The sequence below is a fragment of the Phoxinus phoxinus genome (genome assembly GCF_949152265.1).
Source record: "Phoxinus phoxinus genome assembly, chromosome: 5".
NCBI classification, from domain to species: Eukaryota; Metazoa; Chordata; class Actinopteri; order Cypriniformes; family Leuciscidae; genus Phoxinus; species Phoxinus phoxinus.
In genome coordinates this window covers 21,427,938-21,444,570 of record NC_136880.1, presented here as the reverse complement: position 1 = coordinate 21,444,570, position 16,633 = coordinate 21,427,938, and the positions used below count along the sequence as shown (strand labels likewise).

The following is a 16,633-nucleotide window of genomic DNA, read 5'->3' as shown; positions in this document are numbered from 1 at the left end:
TTAGCGCGCCTGCCTCCCATGCCAGAGATGCCGGTTCGAATCCCGCTTAGAGCAGGTTGAGTAGGACTGGTTACAAGAACATCTTCTGTCATCCTTTATTGACCCACATGACGTTTCAAACATGTATTACTTTCTTTCCTCAACAGAACACAAATATATTGAAGAATACGGGACACCAAAAAACAAGATTGAACCCATTGACTTGCATAGTATGGAACAAAGAGCACTGAAACACTTCTCAAAATATCTTCTTTTGTGTTCCACAGAAGAATGACTGTCATACAGGTTTGGACCCACATGATGAGTGGCTGACTGAAGATTGAATATTTGTAGTTTTGAATTGAGTTCTGAATTCCTCATTGCACACATACATCTCAGAGACAACTGTTTTGATGTGATGTTTTCATCTGGGAGATGCATTTTTTTGAGCATTTGCTCAACTGAAAAACGTCTGTAAAATGTTTCCTGTCACGTCAAATAGACATTTAGAAAACGTCTTAAAGATGTTAATGATTTACAACAGTAAAAGTGATAGCAATACAAAGTTTGAAACATCCTTTCATCTAGAACAGTATTAACTAGAACGGAATTAAAAAGTAGAGAAAGCATAAAAGAAGAGTTTTTAAGAGTCAGTATGGATGCAGTTACTAAGTGCTCACTTTCCAGATGAAGCACTCTTTAACAGACATCTTGGGCTGAAATGCTTTTCTGCTGGAGACGCAGTGAATAAAGTGTAGAAAACAATTATTATCACATGAAACTCAATTAAAATGTCTAAATTCCAACTGTTATAGTGTCATGTCAACACACACTTACAAACACCAGTTTCCCTGATCTGCCTTCTCCCTGATATACTTTTAGCTTAACGGTAGTTCTTTTGCAGCACTTGAAGTGACTCAGACGCTCACGTACTGTGTGAACATGTAACGTGCGCGGCACAGAATCATTGTGCATCCCACGCAGACCATCAGTGACACTCTAAAGCTGAATATGCAGTATCTGTCCTTGCATGGCGACAACGAAGAGGGACACTGCCTGCTGTTGCTAAGAGCTCTGACGTACGCTAATGACTGAATTATACACCATTGTACCGGGTGTCTCACACAACAGCACTAGAGAGAAGTTTCAGACGACTAGGAAAAAATAACTTCATTATGATCTGAAGAAACAGTACAGCTTATTCAAAAGCCAGTAAATGATAACTACAGAAAGTCATTCACCAAAAATTGTACTGATAAAATGAGAAGTGAACTGTGTGACCATTAGTGCTCACGATGATATAGTGACCTGCTCATGGCCAACACAACTATCCAAAGTACACTAAAGGGTAATGGGGTTTAATAATGAGGTCTAGATGACCTTACACAAATGTACCATGGTAACCATAGCTGCAGACAAGTATGATGACAATTCAGGCATCAATTATAAGTCTCATGTTCACAGTGTGTATATGATTGGTCCTATAAGGCTCCTTTTACAAAGTAAGGGTGACCTTCACATCATATATCATGGTAACCATCCCACATGAATTTATTATTATTTTACAGAAGTAACAATAAATTAGGCCTAACGTATTTTGCTGGAAATGATTAGACTGTAAATTATGGTACATTTTTGTAAGGGGAGATAGAAAAAAACTATAGAAACCATCACAGAAGTTCTAATGGTTTCCACTTAAAATACCATTACAAACATCACAAACCATCAAGCGTTAACCATTAAAACCATCACCTAGTGGTTTCGGTTTCAGTTTCAGTGTTGCTTAGTTTGTGGTTTTCCCGCAGAATTGGGCTACTTATAAATTGCTAAATAAATAAATACAATTGTGCTAGATTATGAATTTTGTGAGAAAGGGGCCTTTGAACTCCCTTATGAAAACAGGCCACCAGTGATTGTCAAGATGAAATAGTTTATAATGCATAACAGTGACTCTAAAATGTGTATTTTAGGTATGGGATTGGCATTATGTTAAGTTGTGATATTATTGGGTCACTGGGCTTGTTTTGGGCTGTTTTTGATTGGCTTTTAGGCTGGTTTTGTTACACAGACCTTGTCTGTCCTGTGTGTTTTTGGGAAATATTCCATTAGGGTTATAACACGCCACCAATAAGAGGGCAACACATTACCAGTAGAGAACCACAGGGAACATTACAGTTTCCATTAAAACCAATACATTTCCCATTATAACCATTCCAAATTCTACACTGTAAAAAAAACATTGCTGTCTTAATTTTTTTATCACAATCAACTTGGATGTTTAAGTAATTTTAACTTAAATTGCATTAAGCTGACTTTAGAAATGAGTTGAAACATGTATAACTTATAGAAAAAGTTTAAAATTGCTTAACTTATTTTGATGAGTTAAAGCAATGCAAAAACATTTTTACAGTGCAAGGGTTTATTGTTTTTTTCAGCACATAAAGTTTAATGTAACCATTGTTTATTATGCCTAAATACTATAGATCCTGTCCGTTTTTAAAATGAAATAGTGGTAATACCACTATAACATAAAATTACACACATTGTATTTTGTCAGAAATTATGGTTATAGCATTGTACATTTTTGTAAGAAGAGATGCAAAACATATCTTAAACGTTTCTTTGCAAATTTACAGCAAAACACACTAGTTAGGCTTTTTAATAATCTATTTATTGTTACAGTAAAATCATAATAAATGCATGTGGGGGGTCTCCTTCAAACAATGCAAAAATATGTTTTTGTTTATTTATTCCAGTGGGCTAGGCTACTTTAAGTATAGGCATATGGTATTTTTGGGCAGTAATATCGGTGTGTCGGATTCGTTTGGCCTACTATCATAAGCGATGTGGGAGCTGAGCACATATAGCTGATGATCATGATGAGAGGGTTCCTCCTCCCTACACACTCATTGAACACATGCCCACCCGCTCATTCACAGTCACACACTGATGCACTCATCAACACGGGCTCTTGTGCAACCTGTTACTGCCAACACGAATGGAAAATATTACAACTCTGAAATATTATCTTTTCATTTTGTAAAGAATATTCGTTTAGTGATCTTTTCTGTCAGAATCTGCCGAGACTCGAATCCAGCGCGTGGAGCGCCCCTGACGTGCATTGAGTGACAGGAGTATTGATCTTTATATGATGAGTCGGGTAACGTTAGCGGAACCCGCGTGAAAGACGCCGTATTTTTTAGGACGGCGTTTTCGACTTCGGGAATTAAACGACAAGCTTCGCACGTATAACCAGAGAAATTCATCATCAAGCCTGTATAATTCTTCTGGACGTCGACTAAGCGGTAAGGCATTTTCTTGTTCAAGAAGAGACGCTGATAATATTCTAAAGCACTGCCTGTCTTTATACAGCATGAACAGCTCGCGTGTATATTTGTTTAAACGATGTCTTTCACCACATTTATTCGTCTCATGCGCTATCACATCCGGTGGGGGTAAAACCAGCATTGAGGATGCTCATTGCTCCTATTAGGCTACCTACGCATGTAACAGAATCATCACACAGTTAATGAAACAATGTGATTTAAACGGGTATTGTATGAAATGATTAGCTTCCTAAGTCTTCAGAAAGTAAAATGTGTCCTTGGTGTTGTGAAAAGCTCCAGTACAGCTGCATATAAGGGAAATGGGACTGTGAAAACATCTTTTTCTTCCAGTGTCATGACTTGAGTAATGAGCCATTCACTGTCAAAAATATGTAAAATTATATAGTAAATGGGACATATTCCAGTAAAACATGTTAATTAGTTATCTGCAGCCTAAGTTAGTTTAAGATATTATAACAACATTTTTACAAAAACTTAGTTCACACAAAAATTCTGTCATTACTCACCCGTGTGTCATCCAAACCTCTAAGACTTTTGTTCATATTTGGAACACAAATGAAGATATTTGTAATAAAATCAGAGCTTTCTGTCACTCAAACCCTTTAAAGTGATAGTTCACCAACAATCAGGTACATGTTCCCGGATCAACATCTTTGTTGATCCTGGAACAATATTCCATTCAACCAATCAGATTTGAGGGTCAAATATACAGTTTATGTCAAATTTAGTCTTACAACCAGGGTTAGGTGTTTCTACATGAGTTTTATTCACTTATTATTTCCCTCTGATTTTAGGGATAAGTTACAAGTTTTAGTGTCATATGTAGTGTTTGTCTTTATGTGCTCTGTCTTTATTATTATTGACCACAGTTGCTGGAGAAGTCAACTTTGATGAAGTTTAAGTCATCATGTGGCCTTCCAGTGAATCACCTGTGTTATTCCCAGTCATCTAATTACATTCAACAATAACAAACAGATTCTAATAGCTCAATAAAGGGCATCTCATAATGCTTGTTACATTAAAGTTCTGACAACACTTGCAGATTATAATAAATTATGCCACTCACTCTGTTTCTTCATTATAGGTAGCGTCCCAGCCGTATGAAGCAAGCACCCATTAAGAAGCAATGCTCTTTTCCTACAATTTGCTGATAAGGACTTGGCGGTTGTGAGTGGGACTGTGGCAGCAACGCTGTAACCGTGACCCTCGCCAATATGGTTTGCAGCGAACAGAGTTCTGGCACATCAGTGCCCAAAAAGGAAACTCAGACCCGCAAGAAGCGGAAATCCCGCCCTCAAGGTCTGCCTTCTCCTGCCCTTTGCTGCGCATGCGGATTGTGTATTATGTTGGCGGGCATCAACATCACCTTAGTGGGCGCCTTCGCCTTCAGCACGCTTGTACCCTCTAGCAATCCCCCAATCATCATCGGACCGATACTCTTGCTGGTGGCGTTCTCCTTCTTCGGGGCTTGTTGCATCTGCAGCCGCTTGCCTCCGCCTCAGAGCTCCCGTCGGTCCAAAGCAGGTGGCGGTCTGGGCTTTATGGGTCGGGGCGGAGGGGGGTTAGGTGGAGGGGCAGCATTTGAGATCGAGACCAGCGAGCACACAATGCAGGACACCACAGCTGTGCAGCTCAGCCCAACAAACTCCCCCTGCTCCTCTCACGCCTCCAGCCCCGAAAGAGAGGCTCCCGCCACTGCCGCCAACGCCACCGTCCCCGCCCCGGAGTACGTCCCTCCACGAGCCTGCAAGCTCTTCACTATGGAGGCCAACGGACCCAGCTCAGCAGCCTTTTCTGCTTCGACAGGGGGTGGAGGGGCGGTCCGGCTCACTTTGCCCTCAGACTGCGCCGCCACTTAAAGCTGCCAATTTAGGTCGCTCTCTGGAGAAGGGCTGGTATTATGTTATGTAAATAGTTTTTCAGAAGGGAAGACAAGCACTGTGTGTGAAGAATTCGTTTGATTAGCACAGCTGGCTTGCGCCACAAGGTGCAATAACAATTGAAACGTTCGCATAAATCCAGCAGGTTGCTTTTTGGAGTCCGCGAGGCCCAAGCCATGTGTTCCTAATAAAAATGACAGAGGTATGTGAGAAGCATATGAAGAGCTTTTTGCGTTCTCTTATGCTCTCGTATCCAAAGAGAGAGAGCCTTGAAAGGTGAATCACTGTGGCGTGCTTCACATATTCATACTGTGCCACTGTTACTCAGAGCATTCACAGTTACTGCGCTCAAAAGAGACAGAATCAGCTGTTGTGTAAAGACGGCTTTGGAGACGAGCCTAAGAAACAGAACGGAGAAAGACATTAGACTGCGCATTGTCATATGTCAGTGCACAGACCAAAAAATAGAGATGTTGTATATTTTCTCTTAAATATTTTGTCTTTGTCATTTTAAACATTAAAATACATTCAAGGGTATAAGGGTCTTTTTTTCGATGACACTCTGTGGCCGAACACTTTGGATTTTGTCTTTATCGGATACTTAAATAAGCCGCGACACTGTGCGAAAGCACTGATGTTTTTTTTCTTGTGACTAAGAAAACGAGGTTGCTAAGCAGTGCCATAGTTCGAGTTCAAATTGGACAAGGTAGTTCGACTTCAATGACAGACGGAATAAACACTTTTATAGAGATTATAATTATAAGCGTATCCGCGTTATTTAGCTGTACACGTTCTGTTGTTGCAATTTGTTTGTTCTTGAGGGATGTGACATTATTTAATGAACCAACAGCCCATTTTTCTGTAAAAAAGAAACTAGCCGCAAGCATTCAGTCTTTATTTTACACTGTGGTTTATAATGCTGCCAAGTAAAATGCTATTTCTTTCCCTTATGATTGCCAAAGGCTGTTTTCTCCTCCTAGTCTCCCTCTTCTGTTGTCAATACTTGTCTAACACAGCACAGTAACATCTGAATATACTGCCTACATCTGCTCACAGTATTCCTCCACAAAATGTCTCACTGTCTCTGTGCCCCCTGGTTTTCCTTTGCCATTTGAAAGCAAGAGCCAGAATTGTTCTCAAACATGCCCTCCATCACTGACCCGCACTGATGGTTCAAACCAAACAGCGAAATCATTTCCCTCATGTTGATTCTGCCAGAGAGGTCAGCAGCTTTCGGACGCCGAAAAAGCGAACCATTATCCAGTTATAATTTAAAAAAAATTAATACGATCTAATGAAGTTTTTAAAAGTAGCTACGGTTTTATATTTTCTCTCGTTGTCATATTCATCAGTTCCAACCAGATAAAAGGGCTGATTTTTAATGTAATAATTCTGTACAGGTGTTTCTTTTCATTTGCATCCGTTTATGTACTTTCAGCTGTGTAATATAGTGCTGTATATTTATTATAAGTCATATGGGTGATGAGTGCAGAAGAAAGCGCAACATTTACTGCATGCTTACAAAAAGTGTATCAACAATCCTCAATGAATTCAAGAGAAACATTAAACTCATTGATCCGCTTGTTTGTCACAGGATTGTGAGCTTTCCATGTAGTTTTAGGGAGACAAGAGAAGTTGGATTGGGAGCCGTGGAAACATTGGCATGCTTGACCCCACAAACTACGTCCACCTTTGTTTGTAAGCTGCCATTTGCCATCTACACATCTGCTATAGTCTGAATTGAATTGAATGCTGCCTTAATAATGACAGTGATCTCAGGATCAAACCAGTGAGGGCTACTCAAATGTCAAATGAGAACATTTGGTTATGTGGTATTACTGTGTTTATAGAGATGTGTTGTTCATTACTTTCTACCATGTGTGGTTTCAAACAGATATTTAAATGGAGGGACGTGCAATCAGATGCCGGTTGAAAGGTTTTGATAATGCCTATTTGCTTTATTGTTATTAATTTGGCAAAAGGCCACGTTGAGTAAAATGAAGAATGGTGAGTTGTTTTAAGTATTGTTGGCACTGAAAAATTGAATTGTGTGTTTTGTAAGTTGTACACATCATAATTATACATTTTAACTCCCACATGCATAATTCAATTAGAATTGTGTCCACACCTGTTGTGACTCCTGTCTTTTCTGAACCCTTCTCTTTATTCTTTTGAGTATATCTGATTATCTGTGATTTTTTTTTTTTTTACATTATTAGATAATGAAAAATAAACACTATTGGCATGCCGGAATATACATTAAAAGCAAGATTCTTAAATGCTTGTTTGACATTTTGTCATTTCAAGCATTATAAAGCTGCATTTGATGTAACGTGTGGCTTCAATGGTTGTGAGGCTGATCCCATTTACTTCACTGGACTGACGTGCTATATGGATATCTCTCTCAAACAAGAGGTTCAATTACTTTTCACATATGCTTACCTGTTAAGAAAATAGTATGTGAAGGAGCCAGCTCATAGCTGAAACTGTGTTATGAACTAGGATGTCCCTTTCTAGTCACAAAGCCAAACCAGCCACTAGAATCTAAAAAAATCATGCACATAAAAAGGATTTCACAAGGTTTAGTGTGATTTTGTACAATGTACAATCGTTTTTTACCAAAAAATAAAAAAATAAAAAGCCAGACGGTCCACTCCTAAATGTAACTTGTAGTGGGGTGTAAGCAGATGTACAAAAAAGTACAAATAAGATTGTAAAAATTCATCAAAACATAAAATAGTTGCAAATTGTTATGAGCGTTGGCTTTATAAGAGGTTCACGCGATAGATTTACGTACCATCTTTAAAGTCCCCAAGAAATTCACAATTCTTGCTTTACGGAATACTGCATTCATCATTTCATTCATTTATTTATATAGCACAAATAAACACATTGTGTAATGTAATCATTATTAATGATTTATCTGTGCACATCATTATTATTTTTTTCTAAATTGATGTAAAATTTAGCATGATTATGTGTTTTTTACACGTAACTTAATTTAGTCAAGTGTCGTTCATCAATTATGCACAATGTATATAAACGTAAGCCTAAGTAGATTGTAGGGCGTTTGCCCCCAATGGTCTCTTCGATCAACTTAGCTCACGATGCTTTTAAGAAATGCAGCCCTGGGCAGTGGATCTGTAGTTCCCAGCATGCTTTGCAAGGGACTGCATTAGGAGAGTATATTTAGGGAATAAGTACCAGTAAGTGTTATTTTTTGTGTTTTTCAGTAAATGGAAAGATGTTGGTAGTTTAATGTTCAGTTTTGTTGGACATTTAGACTAATTTCTGTTATTGAATTTTTTTGGCTCATTGTGCTGAAGAGTAGCGCCGCTGTCAATTGTGATTTTAACTTTGATGCAACATAATGTGTATAATAACCCCAAAATCACAATTTCTCATTAAAGCAACATTTGCCAATCAGCAAGGAGTGGACAAATACAAACCTTTTCTTCTTCTTTGTCCTTCAGAGCATCTCCAGTAGCCGACACAAGTCACGACTATACTGCCCTCTATAGGTGTGGTGCAGTCGTAGTGTGCATGTGTCCATCCTGAGCTTTATTGGAAATTGTATATCGGGGTCAATGTAACACAATTAAGTTAAAACAGCATACCCTTGTTTTATGTTACATAAACCTGATTGTATTAGGTTACAACCACACAATTAGATAAATTTAGGTAGAAATACCTCATTAAAACAACAACTGCACATGTTCACTTTTTACAGTGCAGCAATAGCAAACCACAACTATCCAATCAATTCCTGATTAACAAAATCAAGTCCCGCCCTACATTTCTTCTTGTTTGAGAAGCTGTTTCATACATCAAGGGAAGAAAACACTATTGCAACTTCCGTTTCATGCCAACTTTAAAGAGTACCATATCAATATTCAGAGTTTCCCCCCCTCCCGTCTGGACGTAGATTTCGAATGCCCCCAACAAAAACCAAACGTGCTGCCATTACATCATTTGTGCCGTGGAGCATTCAGTTACTGACCAGATCAGACACAGGCACATTCTATAATGTGCACTATTGATTATTTATTTAATTATTTATTGATTCATCTTAGCTATTGGACTGATGATTGCATGTCACCACCATTGCTGCGTTTGTTGTTTATGTTTTGTTTTCTGTATCCTCTATGTCTACGATGTTGTTGGATGTTTGGAGTGTTTTATTTACTGTTATCTGTGCTACATGTTCAATGTGGCTCCCTTGAGTGCAAAACAAATCGCCTCGGGGCAATAAAGGTTTCATTCAATGTCCCAGTCTATCTGGTCTTACCCTGCCACTGGAGGGAAATTCTATAAAAATTCTAAATTGTAAAACTAAAACAAAACACTACAATTTAAGACCAGAAATGCGTGACGTAACTGTAAGAGTTGAAAAACTGATTACCAGTATGCGCTTGTTTGTAAGGAAGTTTGTGAATTATTAACTTATGCTGCCTTCACATGCTAACGGAAATGTCCTACTTCTGAAATTGTGAAGTTCGTCGCATTTAAGTGCTGTGTTGAAACCACAGAATTGAAGGAGGACACCAGGTTTATTCTTTCCTATTAGGAAAATCTTATCAAAGCCAAAATTATACTTAACAGCCCATTCATTGGCAAACATTCACCACGCTATCTATGGGCAGCATTGCTGACGATTCTGGAATTTCTGTCAACAGGGTATTTTTGCTATTGGCTAATACAACAATACGCTTCAAATGATTATGTAAATATGCACTAGTTTAACAACGAGACAAAGCGATGTAGCGGCTGTGGAAAAAAACTATAGTTAAAAGAAAAGAATAGTCAGAGCAGCAAGTTGGAGCTAAACTCTGCAGTGGCCCTCCAGGACCGAGTGTGGCCACCCCTGCAGTAGGCCTATATAAAGGAGACCGGGGCTATAGTGACACTGCAAAGTTGTAGCAAAGCTATATATCGGTAACTAAAAACGTCCAATGTGTGTTATGGTTTCAAACCTCACCTCATTCAAACCCCTCTTAAATTAACGTAGCCTAACTTTTGTGCTCCAAACTAAATTTTTGCTAAGGTGTTGGATGAACAGGAGAACACAATACAACCACACTACAATAAGTACACTGCAAAACAGACGAGTCAACTACACTATGAAAAACTAGGCTATATAATAAAATGTTATTACAAGTTTATAAAACATTTTTTTCATCCACTGCTATGTTTGTCCAAACCACGTCAACCTGTTTTCAATTTGTGTAGGCCTACATTTTTTGAAGACATGCAGAGTTACTACACCTACCTTGATGCTGATAACATTAGGCTACACTCTTATGGTTGCTTGTGAGGGTGTCCGTATTGTGGAAATTCACTTCAGCTCAAATAAGTGCAATATCCCAATCAATCCACCCCGAAATGCTGAGAAAGAAAACGAAAAATTGTTATGTGTGTGTGTGCTTAATTGTCACTTTATAAAACGTGACTATATTCTCCAACGGATTTCACTGGCAGACAGCGCCCTCAGTCGGTCTTTCATGAAACTACAGGTCAGAAGCATCAACTAATATTAAAAATCATAAATATGGTTCATGACAATCTGGTTATTAAAAAAATACTTACCTACTTAATTATTATTATTTTTCAAATGTAATATCAAAAAATATATTTAGTTTGCACTTCCACACTCCTTAGGCATCGCTTAGCTCAGCTTTTTTGGTTAAAACAACCCAAACCTCGGTTTGTTTCAGTAGTGAAGCCTTTTTCCACCAGAGGGTACTAGTCACAAATTTATTACACCATTAGAATTTTATAGCTTCATCTGAAACGACACAATATCTCGGCCAGTTCTTTTGAGTTGTGTCTGTTAGAATAGATAAAATAGAGCTCCTAATCTCTTGACACATTTGTATTGTTCTAGTAAGTATGAACACAAACTCACAGGAGTCTGAATGACAATACATTTGACAAACAATTTGCTTCATCATTACCATATTAAACCATATTAAGCTTTTCGCTATATTGGGAGAAGTGCAAATACCATGTGTATTACATTTTTGCATATGCATTATTGTATCTGAATCACATGCCATATTAAACATTGGTAAATAAATAAAGTATGTCGAATAAATCTGCTGATCTGCTGCTAATAACGACAAACCTGTCTTGATCTGTACTTTCCCTGTATAATAAACTTAGTGTTTGTACCATCCATTTTACAATAATATTCGTCCCAGAGAAAACTAGACATTCCTTTATCTCTTTTGATATATCAGAGATGTGATATATCATCTCTGTATACTAGAGATGTCATTAGGTCCATTTAGTGATTACACATTCACATTGCTATCTCTTTTTACCTGAACCATTGTATTACATTGTGATGCAATAAACTGCTCGCATCATTATACCCACAGCTGTTTCTATGTCAAGATGATCTGATCAAAGAGCAAAGTTCTCTTGAAGTGCAAGTACAAGTACTTCTGCATGCGTAAGAGTTTATCTAGCTTCTGACTGGATTTAATGAACGTGTTTATCAGCAGCACTGTCTCTTATTTCAGCTGTCCTCTGAAACCATTCTTAGTTACTTAACAGAGTCACTCGGGGTCAGTCGGACTGACGGCACCTCTAAAATACAGCCTGTTTTGAGGTTTGTCTTCATGTTCCTTTAGCCAATAACAACGATAGCTGACAGCATGAGCTCTTCTGAGAATGTGTTCATGTGTCGTTCCAGATGTTTGCAACATGTTGGAGGTGTTGTTTTATTACAACAAGCGTAAATATGATTAGTCATGCTAACCCTGACCATCATACATGACACATGCATGATGAATTAATGTCTGTGAGGATGGCAAACCGTGCTGGTGAAACGCAGCGATGTAATGTTGTTGTAATGTGGAATGCAGAGGTCACAGTGAAGGTCGCCCTCCCGATGATCTACAATGACTGAGCACCTGAAATGCAAAATGAGCAAAAACAACAATAACCACAACTTGCACAACAGTGTAGAATGGTATGATTTTTTTTCATTCATTCATTTGAACCAGTGATGTACTGAAAGAGCAAAACCATATTTTATGCACTATTTTGTGCTATTTTTATGCTATTATATTGCTTTTGAGATAGTGTTGTTATTTTTAACTAAATCTATTAAAAAAGTTTTTTTCAATTAAAGGTAAATAAAATGAAAAAATAACTTAATTTTGTTTTACAAATATTGCCTAAAATTACTAAAATAAAAATAAATGAAAGCTAAATAGAAATAAAACAAAAGATATATACAATTAAAGCTGATTCAAAATATCTATAAATATAATAGTATTTAAATAATATGAAGATAACACTGTTTTGAGAAATGGTTGATATGTTGTTCATATATGGGGTTTCTTCAGCCTTGTGGAGTTTTTATTTTTTTATTTTTCATTTTATGATAATTTCTTTATTTTTAAAATCTGTTGTTTGTATAAAATGTAAATATATTCACATATTAACATATATTAATACAACAAATAGGCTATTAGTAATTAGATTATCTTATCGCATTTCAATGATTAATACTTTTTCAAAAAAAATTCAATCATATTTATTCAATAAAATATATTTTTTCCATGATGATTCTCTTATTTTAAAATTGAGGGTCTGTGGAAATTCACACACTATACATAAGAGGCTTATGAAGATACGATAACGTTTTCAAGTCCGTTCAATGTGACCTAAACATAGCAAAAAGCACAACTTTTTTTCTGCTCTAGCCTTGTGTATTTCCAAGTGAATATTATCTCAGAAGAACTGGCGAATTTTAGTGTGATATTTGGGATGCGGCATCCTGTGAATTGCAGGTGCAGAATGCTAATGAGCAGTGGAAATGAATGAACAAGTCAAAATATGTTTGGACAGTCTGTTACTAATTACCACTGCATATGCATTTTTGCAGAAGCACGTTTTCATACACAATTGCCTAATATGATAACTGGCACCCAGTCATGGACGGCCCTTTCATGCAACCACATACAAATGTAAGTGTCATGTGCACTATTAGAGACTTGTTTGTAATTTGAATAGGCCCAAACACATCAATAGTAATGACTAAAGAGTTGTGCTTAGTCAGGAATATATGCATAAGGTGTCACTAATAAACACTCTCAATACCTATGATATATTTTATTCACTAACCTCTGCTTTTAACCCAGATTTGACTAAACCTACCAAAGTAGGAGAGTTGCACTGTCTGCAGATGCGTGTGACTGTGTTTGTGTGACAGTATGGCGTGATTCGCTTGTCTAAAATCCCTTGCGCTCCCCTGAGGGACAGACGGGGTTCCTCAGCTTTCCCGATCCGCTCAGAACTGGACCGTGGCGGTTTCTCGGGAGAGAGAGAGTGTGTGTGTGTAAGAAACCTCGTCTGTGTCCCCAGCTTGAGTGCGTCTGGGAGGGGTTTAGAAAGAGAGAGAATAATCAAGCAGAAGAGATTAAGGAAAGACGAGCTGCAGGAGTTCAATGCAAGCAGACAGCGGTTATGTAACCGTGGAGAAACTAACCCAGCTCTTTAATACCGAGTGTACTGGGAAAGACCAGTGGAGACTGGAGCTCTCGCATGAGAATGGCCTCGGCACCCGAAGAACATATCACTGTTGTTTTTTAGTTTACCATTATTTGAAGACAAGTATCTTGCTTTGTTCATCTGGCATCTTGCTGATGTAAAATTGGTTATGATAATATTCATAATGGGCATATCAATATGTTATCTCTCCTTACTGGATCAAGGCTATCTGCATTGTATTAACGTGCATATTATGCAAATGTTCTTTTTATGCTAATTTGGGTCACGACACTAAACTGATAGGCTAATTTTTTTGCAACACCAAAGCTATGCAATTTGGACTGAAAATATAGATCTTCAAATATTTGAACATGCATTGAACGTGCATTGTCCTTCTAGTTTTTTTAACATGTATGTTTTGTTATACATTTTTCTTTCGATTTGACTGTCCCTATGCAGCAGTGTTATTTTGAATATTATTTAAATATTATTATAGTTTTTAGTAATATTTTAAACTAGAGTTTTCTGTTTTATTTTTAGTAATTATGTTATGTGCTTTCGCATTTGATTAGTTTTAAGTTTAATATTGCTATTAAGGTTTCATTTATTTTCATATATTTCTTATATTTTTATATTTATATGCTTCATATATTTTTAGTTCAGTTTTAGGTTTGTATTTTCAGTTAGTAATTTCAGTGCTTCAAATTTTCTCATTTTTGTTTACTTTAAGTTTTTCATCAGATATTTTTGTTTTGTTTTATTTCGGCTTTATTTCGATTAACAAAAATGTTTTTAGCTAATGATAATAACCCTTATCATAATCGGAGTCATTATCATTTCTTTAAAATTTATATAGATAATATTAACAATGTAATATTTTTATTGGTGATGTTTGTTTAGATTGCAACATCAATGCAATCATTTAAGATGTGGTTAATTTGCACAGAATCGTCCAGGAATGACAATACACAGGCTTCTGTTGCAGGGAAACACTATGATGGGAATTAATGAGGGCACCAAAAAAACCTAAATGTGTGAGAGTTTCAAATAACTTTTTTTTTTTTTTGCTCACCCAAGCCATTAGGAATACCAATGACCCTAGACAAAGAGTAACTCTGACCTCCCTCCAGCCTATAGTAAGCACAAGTTATACAAATGATCCACTGCTGTTGCGTAAGCTTCTTTTCAGACCCCTCAATGCAAATCATCAAAACACATCCTGAGAAATACCATTGATGTGACTGACTGCACTCAGAAGTGCTTTATACGATACGAGATCGTTGGTAGAGATCATGTGTTGCTCTGGCCATTAATATCTTATTTTGGCTTTCCTTTACAATGAGAAACTGATCAATGACGTTTTACTTTGTCTATATGATGAGGTAATGGCTCTTTCATGCACGAGATTGATCTAACTGTGACCCTTTGACTATACATTTTCAAACAGATCAATAGAACGTGCAGCCCAAAATAGATTTGGTAAGAACAAAGTACAATTGTCATATTGCCAAGATAAATTATTTGAATCTTATAAAGTCCATATTTGCCAAACATGCTTGTGTACTTTCTTTAGTAGGCCTATAGCCTACCTGGTTCAGTGATCTAATGTTATCTTGCAAGACTTTCGTAGAAACAGGATGACAGCATTGATTGAACTATTGAGCATTTTGCTTAATATTTAGCTCACCAAACGCGAAGAACTGGCGCTCCATTCTGCAGGAGATTCTCCCGCATCGGATCATGATGGATGGGATTGGTAAACAAGTTGCATTACCACTGGTAACCAGTAGAGGCCTCCACCACGGCACAGATCTGATGTGATGAATCAAACTGCTTCAAACTGGTTCACAGCTGTATTTTGAAACGATGCCTCTTTTCTTCTCATAAACACTTTTTCTTTATTATTAGACTGAAATATGCAGTCATCTGAATCAGCAATCAAAATCCCCAACACATTTAGATGTGTATATTTCGATACAATAATATTATTAAGATATTATTAAAGGTAGCATATGTATATTGTGTATATTATGGCCCAAAAAGTTGCTGTTTGTATTTAAATAGGCAAATTCTTAAGACTCTGTGATTGGATCATTATTGCAGTGATTATTATGTTTCTAGCATGTTATATGTTTGGCAGCAGTTCCCAATTGATGGAGTGTGTAGCTTTTCATTTCTTAAACAACCATGTAAGACACATCATGTCTATTTTCCAGGATGTCAATGTCAAGATTCATCGGGCTAAAATTGTGAAATAATGGTTGGGAGGGAGCATGAAGAATAATTTTCACACATGAATTGGCACCTCTGAGTCCAGACCTTAAATTCATTGAAAGTCTTTGAGATGTGCTGGATTAGACTTTACAAAGTGCTTGACTCTTGCATTGTCAATACAAGATCTTGACCAAAAACGTATGCATGCACCTTTTGATGGAAATAAATGTTGCGATGCGATGTCTAATGTTCCTTTGGCCATTTTATTACACACCTCCACCTTTCATTACACACCTCCACAGCGGATGGGACATCTTTATTTGCACGAGTGTAGGTCGAGGTCCCTGGTTCACCTGTTTGAAGCACTTCGTTCTCAATTGCTGAGCAGTAAACTGGCTAAATAGCTGGTGGCAAGCCTCCATTAGCTCATCAAGATGGGTTATGCAACAGGTGTGTAGGGGAGCCACTTAAATAAATGATGATTTGATGGGCTCTGTTGGAAGGAAGCAGCGCTGTAATAAAATATCAGTGAAAGCTAGTGTTTGAGAGCAGACGTGGAGCACAGATCAAACAGTGTAGTGTGTCTATTCTTCCCAGGAGATGGACTGAATGGATGCCACATTGATGGAGAACTGTGTCGGTTTGCTGGTGCGGTCAGTTCTCCGCTCATTACCAGCGGGATCTCATCATCTCGCTCTCTCTTTTCTGAAA

General features: G+C 37.4%; 1 protein-coding gene and 1 long non-coding RNA gene across 2 annotated transcripts; one reads left to right on the top strand and one right to left on the bottom strand.

Annotated features, from left to right (window-relative positions):
• Nucleotides 1-2,910: 2,910 nt before the first annotated feature.
• On the top strand, nucleotides 2,911-7,826 carry tmem275a (transmembrane protein 275a). The gene is made up of 2 exons (XM_079613972.1): nucleotides 2,911-3,284; nucleotides 4,411-7,826. The coding sequence occupies exon 2, from the start codon at nucleotides 4,541-4,543 to the stop codon at nucleotides 5,183-5,185; it is 645 nt and encodes a 214-aa protein (XP_079470098.1). The 5' UTR covers nucleotides 2,911-3,284; nucleotides 4,411-4,540; the 3' UTR covers nucleotides 5,186-7,826.
• A 3,121-nt stretch (nucleotides 7,827-10,947) lies between these two features.
• On the bottom strand, nucleotides 10,948-15,470 carry LOC306999374. The gene is made up of 3 exons (XR_013797836.1): nucleotides 15,396-15,470; nucleotides 13,376-13,593; nucleotides 10,948-12,123 (listed from the first exon to the last, which is right to left on the bottom strand). It is a non-coding gene; the product is annotated as an uncharacterized lncRNA (long non-coding RNA).
• Between the last annotated feature and the right edge of the window lie 1,163 nt (nucleotides 15,471-16,633).

Coding starts and splice junctions, on each gene's coding strand:
- tmem275a (XM_079613972.1), top strand. CDS start 4,541: ATGGTTTGCAGCGAACAGAGTTCTGGCACATCAGTGCCCAAAAAGGAA.